Raw genomic sequence first — 16444 nt, forward strand, 5'->3', positions numbered from 1 at the left:
CAAGAGTATATATGATTAACATTGGTTATTTATACTAAATAAATATTTTATTTATTTGATACAATTCTTTCAGTAGACATGGAAAAATAAAAGTTTCATATTGAGTTTCTAAGAAAAGAAAATAAAATGCAATAATGCAATTTGAAAAATGAAAGGCTGCGCATAATTTCTGTCTTGAAATATTATGCGCGCAGAATATTATTGCGATTGGTTTGTACGTTTTACTCGAGCCACTTTCACGACTAGAAATTTTCTCACATAATAATGCTTCTTTATCATCTGATTTCACGATAAACAAACTTTCTTTCTACAACTTTCCAGTTATTAATTTATTTAATGCGAAAATATGCTAGTAAAAGTGATCAATCTACGTTCTTTTTTCTAGTAATGTTGATTCCTTAAGGAATGGGTCTGGTTAAATAATCGATAATTTAGCGAGTTGCGAAAATTCGGGCTAATTTCCTAGGAACTGTTTAATTGCGACTCATGTGCCATTGATTAATTAGAAAACTTATTGATCCAGCGTACTTGATCCCGATGATGTCGACACGAGAACTCGCTCCTGACCGATCCGCTCGTAATCCTTCGTTTCTTTCACATCCCTTTTATCAGTCGTCATTTTGCTTCGAAAACTATTGCCACGTCTGCTCACCCAAAAGTTGGTAAAGTTATCGACCGTCCTGATTTTGCAAGATTTCGAAGGACAGGTCTTGACATTGTCAAAGAATTTTTGATCTTGTAGATAGTTTGACGCATTTTTCCTCGTTGTCTCGTGTACCTTACTGTAAAATTTAATCCTCGAACGATCAAATCCGCCGAAGGATTCAGTAATCCTTCGGGTCCCGTTTATTGCATTCGCTTGGGAATCCTTGTTTCTTCCTTCGCAGAAACATCTCAAAGGATCGGTCTCGCATCTGGATCGAAATGCATTCTGTGACTCTTCAAGAGACTTTTCATCGTCGTATCCATCTCGCTCATAATTAATTTTGTGATCGAATGGCTCGTTAATTGCGGCTTTATGAGAATCCACGACGACGGTCAAGATGTCACGTTCGCAGGACACGGGACGTTCGCTTTTATCTTGCCGTTGCTCTTCCTCCTTTTCTTCCTCTTCATAAAGAAAGCTCGAAACGGAGGAGTCCAAGGAAGTATCTAATACGAACGTTGGATTCTCATAAAATACATTTTTACTCGATTGATGTATATCCTCACAGGACACGCTACAGTTTTTTTCTCGAGTATCGTCCTGAGAATTTTCTACGCTGCGTTTCTTGCGAAAAATGCGAATAACCTTTGGTGATTTTACGCTCTCGTTTTTCGCGGAAGGTTTTTCCGTGTCCTTGCGGCCTTTACGCATGATTTTGTCGGTCAAGGATAATTTGCTCTTCAGATCCTTGGTGATTTCTCGCGAATCGATATCGTTTGACGACACTGACATTTTTCGAGGATTCGAGAATGTCTCGTTTTCACCGGATTTGTCGACGGTGCGGGAACTCGCATCCTTCTTCCGTAGGTTCAAGGATCTTTCAGAGTCCCGAGGTTCTTCAATGACATAGAGGTTGCGTTCCTTCTTGGGATCTTTCGAGATAGACGACAGGTCGAAGCCGGTGGTCAATCGCAAGTTGGCGTGATTGCGTATCTTCGACATCAGTTTCACGGATGCCCGAAAGGATCTCGACCTCTTCAAGGTCGATATCCTATCGTTCGAGGAACGTCTCGAAAGTAATTCCATCTTCGGGCTGGATAAGGAGGATTTGCGAAATTTCATTTGGAGATCGGTCGTGACGATTTCACTTGATATATCTCAATGTTTCGTCGAAATAGTTGATTTTTTCGAGAGTATCAAAATTCTCGAAGAATATTTTCGATGCAACAAGATTCGTTCCTTTCGACGTATTGCTTGTTTCATAAATTAACGATAGCAATTACAGTATTACTACTGTCGATAAGGTACTTCGTATTGCTTTTCTTTGGTAAAACTTTAAAGTTTGCGGTTCTTCGTAGATCCTTAAAGCAATTCTTTGGTTGGGTAAAACTGGAAAAGGTCAATAGCTTGTCATTTGCTTGATACTCTTAACATATGGCATACATCTTTCTCTCTCTCGAACTGCATGACGAGAATCATGTTATATTTTAGTCATTATACTTTAAAGACACTTAAAGACACTTTTTTCAATTGTTGATTTTTTTAATGATGATGATTAATTTCTAAATCCATGATTAATTCACAATTTATCGACTTTTCGTTCTGGCTGGCAAATTCTGATCGGCTTGTCTATTTCGTATTAACAACCAAATATTTACATGTAAAATGAAAAGTGAGAAAATGGTAAGCGGTAAAAAGATATTAACACGAGTGCTGCGATGCAACGCCACGTAGATGCAACATGATCGTCTTCGAAACGATTTTATTGTTTACTTGGGACATGCACTCACTCGGGCGATTCCGTCGCGCGACAATTGGCTATTATGAAGAAGTGGCCCGAACATCGTCTCTTCCTTCTCGGAGTGGACAATTTACCAGCCCAATCAAATTTATTGCTGTCGTCCGTTAGTCGTTAAGATCTTGATGATGGTAAATAGTACGCTCCAAGATCATTGACAAGATCGCTCGTACAATGTCTACCAGCATCAAACATCTATTACAAATGAGGCGATTCTTCTCAACGACAAGCAGCGAGTTTTCGTCAATTTTTTGCATCGCGTATAACTATGTTTGAAAAAGGCAAAATTATTTTGGTAGCGATCGCAAAAAAATGTTAAAATTTAAACGTTAAAATTTTATCTTTACTTGAAAATTTGTAGGAAAAGCGTTGTACTTTGTGTTGTATCGAGCTTAGCTTATCTTTGAAATTTATCAGCTATTATTCAGAGTAATGATCGGCTAAAATATTCTTTTATATGCCGTACCAGCCTGTTTCTCGCGAAAGCGTGGACGTTCAAGCGTGCTCGAACCGATAGGAAGGGGCAAAAGTGGTCGCTTGCAATACAGATTGGAGCTCATTAGATCTTAACAAGGGAATTACTGTTCGACGGGATGATAATAGGGTAATTATGTCCAGAGTTAAATGAATTGTTAGAATTCGACCTGATGTGGGGACTCGTTTTTTGATTTCCCGATAAGTAATTTTAAATCCGAATCGAGCACATACAATTTAAAAAAGCATAAGATAGAAAAAAGAGAAGAAGGATATCCGCAAGAGGACATTCTCTTTTTCGTCTCATTAATCATTCTGACGTCTCTTTCCTCTCTCGTTTTTTATATGATATTTCACGTCTTCTCCAGTACTTTTGCATAAATCGTACGATTTTTATCACGATAAATTGATCTCTTCATTGAAATTATTAATCCTAAATTCCTTTTAAAAACGAAATGATTCGTGACTTGATACATTTTCCTACATCACAAATGACTGTTTACTCCTTCGGACTTTGTCCTCGTTATCTGCGCGCGTTTTGATAAACGACTATCTACTTCCTTTCCAGTAAAGAATCGTGATTATTTAAAGTCGTATTTTTATTCTGAAAGGCACATGTCAATTCTGAAAAATTTTCATCTTCACTTTTTTTATGTCACTTTTTGCTATTATTGTTGCTAAAGTTAAATCTAATCAAACTCATGTGCGGATCGAGAAGAATTTTTCTAATACAGAAAAAAAGATAGATGATGGCAAAAGAGATTTTTTTAAAAGATACATTAGCAATCTTTTTATTTTGCGTGCAAGAAAGAGCCTCTATAAACATGACATGGAGAAGCCGCGGATGTATCTTAATTGACGTTGTTCTCGGGTGGAACTTTAAGCAACAATTGCTGTCGTTGTAAGATCTCTGAAACGCGAACGTATCGTTTATGATTATGCAATACTCTCGTGCTGTTGCCGCGGGAGGCCAACCTCGCAAGGACACGCGTACATGTCCGTTCACCGTTCGCCATCCGAATACCATTGATGGCAAACCGACCGAGATTGAAGTTCCGCCAGAACCTCTCTCGTCATGCCTTTCGAGAAGAAAAATTGTCGTGTATCGACTACCTGGCTATCACAGAGCAAATTCCAATTCAGCTGGACCGTTTCTAGGCAGCTAGACGTTGTAAATCACATTTCCACACGAAAATAGAGTCGCTTTTCGTCGTTGGTCCCATCAAATTTCCTGGGATCTTCATCCAATCATCATTACGATACATCATTGCGGGATAAATATTCATGACTAAAATACGATAGAATCCATGTGTCCTGCTTCTCTTCAAGTTGCTTTATCGTTGCCATCTCTCGCCTACGTTAAATTTCTTGATTCACGGTGCTCGGCATTTCTTCCATTATTATCGTTATCGCGAGAGAAATGTTTTCAGTACGTTATTTCAATGTTGGAGTGAAAATTGTCGAATTTTTCCTATGTACACACACGATGAAATCGGAGTTAAACGTCTGACACGTGACGAAACGTCGTGCGCAGGGTCGGGATCGATTTTTGGAGATTTACCAACGGATGGGTAGCTTCGAAACGCGTCGCTCACGTGCGCGCGCACTTTTTCACCGTTGCTGCTTTACACGCTGCCTTCGCTCAAGTTCAGCCCGAGACTCGAGTCGAATGAGGCGTCGAAAAGATGGATTTTCTCAGTGGTAACGGCTGTTTTACGGATCCTCGCACGGCTCGACGATTCTCCTTTCTCCTTTCTCGCACTTGCGATGCAAATTTTTATTTATGAAAATTTTCGAGCGATCGAATCACTCGGACAGTCTCCTATCTTCCATGAGCTGTGAGCGCCACCGATGTGGCATTACTGGCGGGTACACATACCAACGCGACCCCCCGATCCGTTCCATGGCGAGCAAACAGCTGCCCCCATGTCTGGTCCCCTCCATCAACCGGTCGTCACATTGCGTAGCTTCGGTGAGAGAGAGAGAATGAGAGAGAGAGAGAGAAAGAGAGAGATTGCCCAGCCTTTTGGCACTGACGAGTGTCTTGCACGAGCCAATTTGTCTCTGCCTTTCCAATTAGGCCAAATAGACAATCTATAATCTTTGTTGTGGATATTGTAGAGAATAAAGCAAATGATTCGTCTCATTATTGTCGAAAAGAAAGGACACATTTTGATAGAGTTGTTTATATAATAACGATAATTATTTTAATTCGTCAATTAGTAATTACAATCAAATATGTATTTTTTCATATCAATAAAGACATAATTATTACGAATCTTTTGATGCAAAATGTTTACAAGATTTTATTATTATCTGAATATAAGAATAATATACATCTAATATATACAGAAAAAATGGACATTCTTGTTTTGAAAATATATTTTTAACATGGAAATCTTGAAATGAGATTATATTGCGTTAATTAAAGAAAAATATAATTGCTTGAATAATTGCTTGAATGAAACTATTTTATATAGTTCAATCGAGAAAAATATATTCTTATGATTTAAGATTTAATTTTCTCGAGTGGAAAAGAAACAATGTTAGATAGAAAATAACATTTTGAAATCAAAGATTATAATTTTCTTAAAGTAGAATTAAATAATTATAAAGTAGAATTAAATAATTAAATAGTCTTGAGGTGACAATTACAATATTCAAATAAGACTATAATATTGTTGAAATTTAAGATTATTAAATTCTTCTAAGAAGATTATAAATTATTGCGTATATACGAAACAATGAACGCGTTAATTTAAGTATATAAGTTTTGATTTGATACTTTTTTCTGTGTACTTTTGAAATGTATTTTTGAAAATTTGGAAATCTTTCTTAGACGCGAGAGTATCGAAGAAGCATATCAATAAGTTGCGTCGAAAAAAAAGAATCGAACAAATTAAAATTTAATGTTACATAAATTCATCGTTCTAATTACATATTGACGCTAATCTGGGTAAACATTAAGATTTTTTATTTTATTATTAGCATAAGTTACATTATACATTTCAAATTTTTTTTCGCTTAATTTACTATTTTATTCGATGATCGAAAATATTAAAATAGATGTGTTACGTATTCATTATGGAGCGTATGAGGCTAACATGGAATTTGGCAATGCGCACAGTTGCATGAGTTAACTCTTCCGTTCTAATTTCATTCGTGATATTACCTCAATGTTTGCCCAGATTGACGTCAATGCTTAATTAGAGCGATGAATTTGTGTCTAACCCATTGGACTTTAATTCATTCCATTCTTTCTTTTCGGCACAACTTATTGATGCATTCCTTTGATACGCGTTTAAGAAAGATTATTTCCAAATTTTCAAAAAATATATGTATATATTATTCTTATATTCGAACAATAATCAAATCTTGTAAATATTCTACATCGGTTTCAAGGTTCATAATAATTATATCTTTATCGATATCAAAGGAAATAAATATTTAATATGTAATTGCTAATTACTGACGAATTAGAATAATTATCATCAAGTTAATATCCGCATGCGCGCATATATCATTGAATAATTTAATGCTATTTGGTACGTATTAGTATTAATCCACATTGAAATATTTCGAGATTATTACAGCGAATCTGCTACTCTTGAAATTTTCATCACATTCGACGAATTCATATCTTTTTCCTTCTGTATAATTTTCCTCCTTGTATAATTTTCCTATTTTGTTTACGTCATTAAGCAATTGGTTAGATGATGTTTTTAGCAACTATCAATCGAGAATATTTTGATGCACCTCAAATAATAAAATTATAAACACTCAATGTGCTATATAAAACGACAAAAAATTTAATACAAACGAAATTTAAAAATTTAATAATTAACGATAAAAAAAATTTCAACGTCATTTCAAAAACGTGGTATCTTTTTGTAGCACATGAATGATATGTTAAATATCCGCAATCTCATTAAATTTAACTCTCTGTAAGGCCCTTCTCTTTCTTCTTCCTCTTTTTATTATTACGTTTAACGAATCGTATTGCATTTATTAATCGTATATGGATAAAAGACCTGATTTGCATTTTCATGCAAAACCGGTTTGATATGCCACACTTGCTGTTCTTTTAACAAGGATAAATACAATACATGTAGAAAAGCAAAGCTTGGTTAGATATCTTGATCATTTAGGTAAAAAAGAGATTATATCATTCCTTAGAACATGTTTCCATTGGAAATCAGATTTTTCGGAACAGCACAATGCACACCTATTCATGGAACGTAACATAAATTATGAAAATGTCGAACATTTCTCTGAATAGTTGATTTATTTTTACCTGCGAAAAGGCCACCTACTCTGAGCTAATAAAAATAATAGGAAAACGGTGGAAATTTGTTGACAACATTCAAATTTACATTTAATATAAATAAACGTGAGTTTTAATAACAATAATATTGGCACGCATTAATAATTAATATTAATATCGAGAAATATTTATTATTATTTTTCTAAAAATAAATTTTATATTGTTGCTATACGCTTTCAGTTTGTTAATAAAAGAATGAATCGTTGCAAAAATAAAATAAAAAATGCCGAAAAGTTTATTAGCAGTTGCAGAGTGAAACTTTCTTAGGAAGTTTAACTATTATACTCTGCGAGAATTTAATTTTTACTCTGAGGCTACGCGATAACAATGCACAGAGTTTTGTTCGCATGAAACGAGTCGTAACGAGGAAAGGCACGAAACATTTTTATTCCATTTAGAGGGAGGATGCATTCACCTCTGTTAATTTGGCCTTGCATCACGAGAAATCAGTTTAATAGCGTGATCAAGTAATTTATTGCTAATTTGTTTTTCTAGTCTCAAATTTATGGCTTCAATTAGTAGACAACTGATATTAAAAATGAGATATTATTGATTTATTATCGTCACTAAAAATATTTATAACGAAAAGTAAATTATATTAATGCAATTAATAATTTTATATATATATATATATATAATAATTTTATATATATATTCTATATTTTTATTATATATATATATATATATATATATATCGTTTAATTTATTACAAAATATAATGTAGAAATTTTAACTGCTGCATTGTTACAAATTATCCTCCTTACGTACTGATATTTGTAATATTCACAAATCCGTTACCTTGAGGGGGATTAAAATAAAATAATACAACACTTACCAAAACGATGCGTAATAGAGTTGTAGAACACAATATTAATCTGTAAAATACAAATATGCTTAAATTATATAATATGTAATGTTCAAAATAATTAATATTTCTCAAAAATAAAATTATTGCACATAATTAAATTTTATTCATTTTTATTCATTTTTTAAACAAATATATAATACAAAAATGAAATACTTTTCAAAAAAAATTTGATATATTTGTATAAATCATGATAAAAAAATTTATAATTTTTATATACTTAATTATACGTAAAGAATTATAAACTTTACAAACAGTGTTGAGATATTTTATTTATTTCACAATTTTGTCTGTGTAAAATATTAATTATGAATATTTCATTAAATATTTAAAGTATTTCAAAGTAAGAATATTTTAGATACATAAAAAACACACAAAGCGCAGTAAAATAAATGCATTCTACTTCGACGATAAACAAATTAAAAGTTTTAAAATAAGAAATAATAAATTAATAAAAATGCTCAGTCCATAATTTCAATCTCGCTTGATATCCCTCTTCAGATCATCTCTTTTTTGTGTTTGTTATTTATGGCACTCACACGATATTCATTTACAAGAATATGATTAATTATACACGCACCAATTAATGGAACACAGAATGGAATGATTACACAGCAAGCTGTATAATATCTTTTATGTTAATCATTTGCGACAAATGACGCTCTTTACATTATTATAGGAAAATACGAAACGATTACACACATACACTTATTTTCCGTTCTGGAAAATCGCGTGATCAAATTTATACAATGCTATCTATATTGTTAACGAATATGCACTTTATTATATTATAATTTTATTAATTCCAATTTTATTAATTCTAATTAAAACACAAGTGAGTAAATGCACTTTAATTTACAATTAAAGATACATCAAAACGCAATATCCAAAAATATACCGTTTCGCCGCGAGATAGATTTCGAATAAATTATCTACTAAAATAAGCGTTTTAATAAATCACAAATGTACAAACGCCAAATTTACGGGTGAACAAAATATTAAAATACGGGATTAATAGGTTTTGCTATAGATTAAATGTATCGGATTACAACGTTCGAATCAATCTATTTAATGGCTAAATGATTTTATTAATGAATGAAAAATTCAAAAATGATATCGGTTATTTTATTTCGATACTCTACGATACGAAATACATAATGGCTAATAGAAATGTAATAATTAAAACTTAATTAATCACGCAAATATTGATAATTATTAATTGTAGAAAACAATCGTGTTTTATGAAATAATACGATGCCGAATATTCTTGTGACGTATAGCGCGTTATTGTTTACATGCAATTTTAACGTATTCTCTCGACGAGAATTGAGCGAGTCAGTCTTATTGTCATTCACACAGCGAGACTCGAGCAAGCCGAGTTTCGTTATTATTCGTGCGGCGAACCCCGAGTGAGCTACAAATAAAGTGAGACGCTCCGTGTGTTATCTGCCCGTATGTTATCTCTCAAAATATTACAGATACTAAGGGAAATCAGACGTGATCTTTATTATGATTATTACAACTAACAATTATCAACTCGTGTGGTTAATTAATATTTGCGGTTATCGTGCATCAATTAGTTATTAATACGCGAAGTAATCCTGCCAGTATTATGATTAAATTAGAAATGCCGATATAATTTGCGAATTTTCCAATTATTAACTAAATTTCGCGAACAAAAAGATCAATTTGAGTTTTATTGCGACATATTTCACTGTTAATACGTTAATCGTTATTGACTTCTTATTTTAATATTCATCAATTGCGTATCATATATTATATTTGACATTTTTATACATGTATGTATTCATATCGGTGATTTATAAACGCATATTGATATGATTCGATCAAAATGTATAGCAGGAGTAAACAAAACGTTATATATTCTTAAATATTGCATTTAGTAATCCATCTTTACTTATATCTATTTTTTAATTTAACTTATACATTTATTCATTTGTTATAGTAAAAGATGATAAAATTATTGTAAAATATGTATCTTAAAACAACACGTAGAGACGTATTTTTCGCTATACAATTTTCCAATGTCGAGTAGATTAGAATTTCATGTAAATGTAATTTTCTTCTACTTCAATATAAAATAAAATGCATATCGTGTGCAATTAATCGGGAGTGCTGGTAAAACGCACTTAGTATCAAACAGAGCGATTCTGATGATTAGTGCACGCGCGATCATAATTAAACGTGCTTTAGCAAAAATATCAAATAGAGGTGTAAACGACAGACACAAAAAAGAGATTCGAAGGAATATTAAATAACAAAGTATGGAGTGAGCAAATTATAATTTTATTAATTTATTATTTATTACTTATAAAATTAATTGCTCATTTATTTCCACAGTAAAAATTATAAATTATTGTGCCTAGATTGCGATGTAATATATATAAAATATTCTCTTATTTTTGAGTTACATATAAATCATTTTATATTACTAATATTTTTATAGAAATATATATAAAATATTTCAATAAAATGTTATTATCCATGATATATCCAGATATTTATCCATGTATTTATTATTTTCATGTTTCATCCATTTTTTAAAATTATTTTATTCTTTTATTACGTATTTGTTTAAAAAAAACGAGAAAAAATTTAATTATGCACAATAATTTTTTTGAAATATTAATTAGTTTAAACATTCCTTTTTACATACTTGTATTTTGCAGCTCATTGTATTGTATTTTACAATTCTGCCGTTGCACATTGCACTGATGAGTGTTGAATTATTTTATCTTGATCTTAAAATAATGGATTTGTGAATTTTACATCAGAAATATCAGTACCTAAAAATTTGAATCTGCAATAACGTAACGATTAAATTTTCTGCATTATTAATTCGTACAAGTTTCTTCAAAAAATGTATATAGAAAATTTGAAAGTTGATAAAACAAAATATTATAATAAAAAAATTTTCAAAGAAATTAAATAATAAAAGTATTAAACATTTCTTATTTTAAATAATATTTTTTAATATATAGAGTTCCTTAATCACAGTTTTACACATGAGTTTTGTCCGCGAGGAATTTTACAGTATATTTGTAAATAATATGTGGTATCAATAATATTAATGATATAATTGCAAACTGTATGTATACATATGTACGGTAAATTCGGAATTAGAGCAATAAATTAGTACTTAATTATGCTATATATCCATTTAATCTCCCGTGATGAGAGCACCAGATTAATGGAGGTGATTACGTCCACAGAATTCTGATTACCGCGATTTTAATAATATTTATATTTCACATAATGATAATACAAAAGGGATAATAAATTTATTGAAAATACGATAATCTATGTTTAATGAACTAGGAAATTTTTCTCTCATTATTACAGAGTTGCAAAGGAATATTATCATGTTATGTGTTTTGCTGCAATTTAATTTTAGTTCAACATCTACGCGTATTTTTACTATTATTGAGAACGTTTCGTGTGAGGAATAAAATTTGGAATTAAATCCATGAAATCTTCTTCGCGGAAACGTGTTAATGAAAAATTCATTGATTCATAATTTATAACAATACACATAGTTGATTTCACTATTACGGACGCAGTCTGCTTTAATTTAATACGGTTTTACAATTTCATTTTGCGGTTATTACCCAATTATTTAAATATCCAACACATATGCGTAGTTGAAATGAATTGAATATATTTACCATTTATATTAAACAGAGAATAAATAGGAAATCTTATTAACATAAATGTATCTTATTAAATAATCTTTGTACTTGCATTTTACTTAAATGCACACATATTGCACATGCACATGCAAATATTATATATTTTGTAATTTTTTTGCACATAATTATACAATATACATCTACGTACGATCGATTATTGCGCGATGTGCACCATTTTGCTAAAAAAATAAACTATATTGATTTTGTATTTTATACATTATGGAATAAATTTGCATGCTTTTACAAAATAAAGTGCTTTACAAGATAATTTGTTTGATCGGTTTAATTGATTTTAATTAAAATTTCAAGATTTACATTATTTTTACATACATATATATAAACATTTTTTTATTATTGCAAATAATAAAAATCGGTATTGCAAATAATAAAATCCGTAATTTAGAGAAACGCCATGATTATAATACCAAGAGGACACTTCCCATACGGTTGCGTTTGACGTCTCGGGAATCGCTCATCAATGCATATAATCGATCGGAATGAAACGTATTGTCTACCATTAATGAGACGTAACTGTGTATGTATTACGTACGTATTTGTACAATATTATTAGACGGAAAATATGACGCCGCGGTATCACGTAAATATAGTATATGCGATGATGCAAAACGGATGCACTCTCCGCGGAATCCATTTCCAACTGACGTTGAGATATATATGTATGGCAGTGTCAGGAAATTGGAAGTGCGCAAGGACGCGCACGGGTTTTGTGCACAACTGCATTAAAAAGTCATACATATTTGCATTTGAAAGAAAACGAAAAATAGCAGAAAAATGCCAATTTTTTGCAGCCGAAGGATTGCTTTTACTCCCCAATAATCCGGATACAGATGAAATGTCATAAAACTCTACGCATAACTCTCGAAAGCAAAGAAATGTAGTTTTAATAGTAGACATTAGATGCGTAATAAGCTGCAGCCAGATAAAGTAATTCATTTAGCGCCGCAGTAAAATCCGTTTAAAGCAATGGTTGAGCCAATTTCCCGTATTTACCTTGGCGATGATTTGGAAAATTGACGGAGAGCATATTAATTATTTGGCGTAATCGAAAACTACCGCGATAGAAGAGATATTACAACGAACAGCCTTGAATTATGAGCTAGTAAATTTGGATCGTTAAAACATTTTTTGCTCGAATATATTAGGCGTATCGAAAAAAAACAACGAAACTCTTCGTTCCATTTGATAAATTTGTTATTCGGAATGCTGCAAATCCGATTGATCGTTGATGAGTTTTGCCCGCGAGGGATTTTACAGCGCGTTGGCGATGAATTATATTTAAATAGATTAAAAGCTTGACGCGCGCACTGAGAGATGTGAATGACCCGAGACCGAATAATTAAAGAATTAATAAATTCCGTAGAGAAAGGACGACGTCATCGACATTCTTTGTCACTCTAATGGACTTCGAAACCCAAGACACACTTCACACTCGCAAATTTCAGATTCTCGAGGGAGTTTTCAGGCTGGATATGTAAATTTCAACAATCTTTCCTCACCATTCTGAAAAACAGGTCGTTATTTTTGCACGAATGAAAAATAACACATGTGTTCTTTTTTGAGACATCGAAGGATTTAACAAATAAATAGACGGAGAAGAGAGCTTTATCGAGCTTGAGATATTCTTATTAATAATTATACACATTTGATACAAGCCTTACGAAATGTCTAGTAAAAATTAAAATTATATAACATGTTGAATTTTATTCGTTGAAATTGGATATTTTTAAAAATGTTTTGTGATAGTCATTTAGTAAAAGGAGATCATTTTCATGTACTATAAGCTTGATAATAAACTACAGAGCAAACTTTTTTAAAACACAATAGCGACACTTTTTCCGATTACGTTGCTAAAAATTTTTAACCAGAGGCATAATCCTGCGCATCACAATGCGCATTATCCAAAGAAGATAATTTACATGCAACAGTAGTGGGGATGCAATTAACATCATAACTACGCCAAGTAACGATATATAAATTGCATATCTTTTATGCTGTAATTACATACGCAATATTCTCCGCAAGAATATTGCGTATGTAATTAGCATAAAAGATATATCTCCAAGAAAATTTCTGTCGAATTGCATATATATGTAATAACTCGCGAAGTTTTACTTTATTGTTTTTGACACAAATATAAACAAATACAAATTATAAATAAATTGTAAGAAAATCATTTCAGTTTGTTCAATTATTATAATATTTTAATATTTGTATTAATTAAACAACGAGATTTCAGCTTTGGCGATAATTTCTGAAAAAAAAAAAAAACGCATACGATTATTTTTAGCGCCACGTGCCAATATGAAACAGGATCTCTAATTATTTTTAATGGAACGCAGGAATTAGTTTTGTACATGGATTACTCGTGCATTTGAATTACTCGTTTTTTATTGCATCATATCAAACAGAAATCCCGATATTTCCATTCATAGCTGACGCAACGATACACAAAATGTAGTCTTTTTACATAAATGGTAATGCATATAAGGAAGTATATTTATTGAATGCATAAACATGAGAGATTAATTATTTGCAATAATATTTTGTATCTGCTTGATAAAATTTAATTTGCAATTTAAAAAAAAGTTTTTCAAATGTAATATAATTTTTCTACTTTTCAATCGTGTTAAAATTCTATTTTATGGAATTTCTTTTTTTTTATAATAGAAAGATGCGTCTTATAAAAGTTTCAGTTGCATGTTTAATCAACGAGATTTTTCAGACTCTCTTGTATGAAAAATATATACGTCGAATACATTTGGAATTTAAAAAATCCTTCAAATAATATTTTGCAAATATAATTTTCAACATTTATACATTTATCATATTTGTGATTGTGAGTACGTATTATTATTATCTGTACGTATTATTATTATTATGCGTATTATTATCTCGTAATATAACGTTATTAAAACCAAGAGCAAATTTTAAAAAGAAAAATCTAATACTAAATAATTTAATAAACAATATTAACGTTATTGGAACAAGAAACATTATGCTAATACATGATTGAAATAATAAAAATATTAGACTCGGAAAATTTATGCATCACAAATATATTTTCGTATCTAAATGTTGTCTCTCGGGGAATTTATGCGATAAGTTAGAGCAATCTTTTTAACGAAAAGAAGCTCTTCCCCGGAGTAGAATTCGTCCTATGAAACCAAAGTGGACGATGCTCTCTTCTCCCCGAGGAATATGCGGAATGTAGGGAAGTAGAGAACGACTCGAAGTAAGATTTCTTGAGAAAAGAGAAGAGAAGGGAGAAGAGATGAGAGGATAATGCATTTTCTTCTTCGAGATTTGTGTCGCCAATGGTTCTTATGCTGCCATCGTTGCGACCATATTACGGAGTCGCAGACTATAGTCAATGGTTTTTCCTTGCAAAATATGCAGGTGTCTCATTTAAAATTCTATGGAAAACAACTGCGGCATAAATCTTGCCTTTAAAGACTATCGAATCCTTCGTTAAATAAAAAAGACAATCTTCACTTGAAAATAAATTATACGACGACTTTTTTATTTTATTACCTTGGCGTGCACAAGCTTTGACGTTACTTTGTATTTTAATAAATTTAGCAATGCAAATGCATTTTATCATCTTGATGACGTTGTGTTTTGATATCGAGATTCAACGCTAAATTAAATTAAATTGAATGATATAAAATGTATGTATGTCCAGGTTGCTCGAAAATGATAAATCTGCTCGCAAAATGGTCCACAAATATCCATTCAATTTACGCACGATTGTTGATAAACAAACATGACAATTTTATCATTATCAGGTGCGAATCTGCGGTAACGATCCATTCTATTTCACAGTTTCATTTCATATGCGCATTTCTTTAGCTATTTACGAGAACGTTAATGATGCCATATGTGAAGGGTAGAATAAGGAAAGAGCTCTGTGTTCATAAAATATTCCATCACGAATAAATTGTAACATATATACATCCCATTTTCGGAGTATTCGTTAAATTAAAGATTAAACAATGATTTAGCGAAACAATGTTATTCGCATTAACTTTTTTCGTGGTCAAACACAATTAATAATTAATTTATTAAAAAATATATATATTTTTTCGCGTGCGTCATTAAATTTTTCTATCACTTTATCTCGGCGTGCATCGCATTTTACGACAAAGAGATTGCTGCATTCTCGTATTGATGTTTGCGTCGCTCGAAACTACATCGCGTGTATATCGGCCGTTGTACTGCGCTATGTAAAAAGGATTGATATGTGTCGCGTACACATGTTGGAATATAGACATTAGATCTTGTACTGAATCCAGCGATGCAAACTTAATCTGTCAGATACAACGAAAAACACATGACAAAATTGAGAAAATAAATGTAGAAGCGTACTTGCATAAATAAACTAACATTCGAATTCAAAACATTAGAATTTTAAAACATTTGGTCAATTTATTATCGTAATTAATGATTTTTTTGCATTTTAAATGTTATGTAAATTTCGAACGTTACATGAATGTATTAATTTTATGTGCATGATATCAAAGTTTATCATAAATATTATTCGAGAGAAGAGAACATTGTATAAGACACAGGATATTGAAAGTTTCTTTAGAAATTTTCGTGTAAAACT

The 16444-nt window shown here is 31.4% G+C and overlaps 1 protein-coding gene and 1 long non-coding RNA gene across 7 annotated transcripts in view; one reads left to right on the forward strand and one right to left on the reverse strand.

Moving 5' to 3' along the window:
- The window catches only part of LOC112639334, a 78613-nt gene that overhangs the window by 28323 nt on the left and 33846 nt on the right, over positions 1–16444 (forward strand). The window lies entirely within an intron of this gene.
- Positions 1–16444, reverse strand: part of LOC105256887 — a 72451-nt gene that overhangs the window by 9069 nt on the left and 46938 nt on the right. The window contains exons 1-2 of one of the 5 annotated variants that reach the window (XR_002192806.2): positions 4032–4794; positions 529–2035 (exon numbers count right to left, since the gene is read on the reverse strand). The exons of 3 other annotated variants lie outside the window; for them this stretch is intronic. Coding sequence is in view for 1 of the 2 variants with exons in the window: in XM_011267157.2 (XP_011265459.2) it covers positions 529–1768 (1240 nt within the window). In the remaining variant the exon portion in view is untranslated. Of the gene's footprint in view, positions 1–528; positions 2036–4031; positions 4795–16444 lie in introns of those variants that run through there. One more of the 5 variants, XM_011267157.2, reaches the window with a different exon arrangement.

The sequence above is a fragment of the Camponotus floridanus genome, unplaced genomic scaffold (genome assembly GCF_003227725.1).
Source record: "Camponotus floridanus strain SB8 unplaced genomic scaffold, Cflo_v7.5 scaffold58, whole genome shotgun sequence".
Classification (NCBI taxonomy): Eukaryota; Metazoa; Arthropoda; class Insecta; order Hymenoptera; family Formicidae; genus Camponotus; species Camponotus floridanus.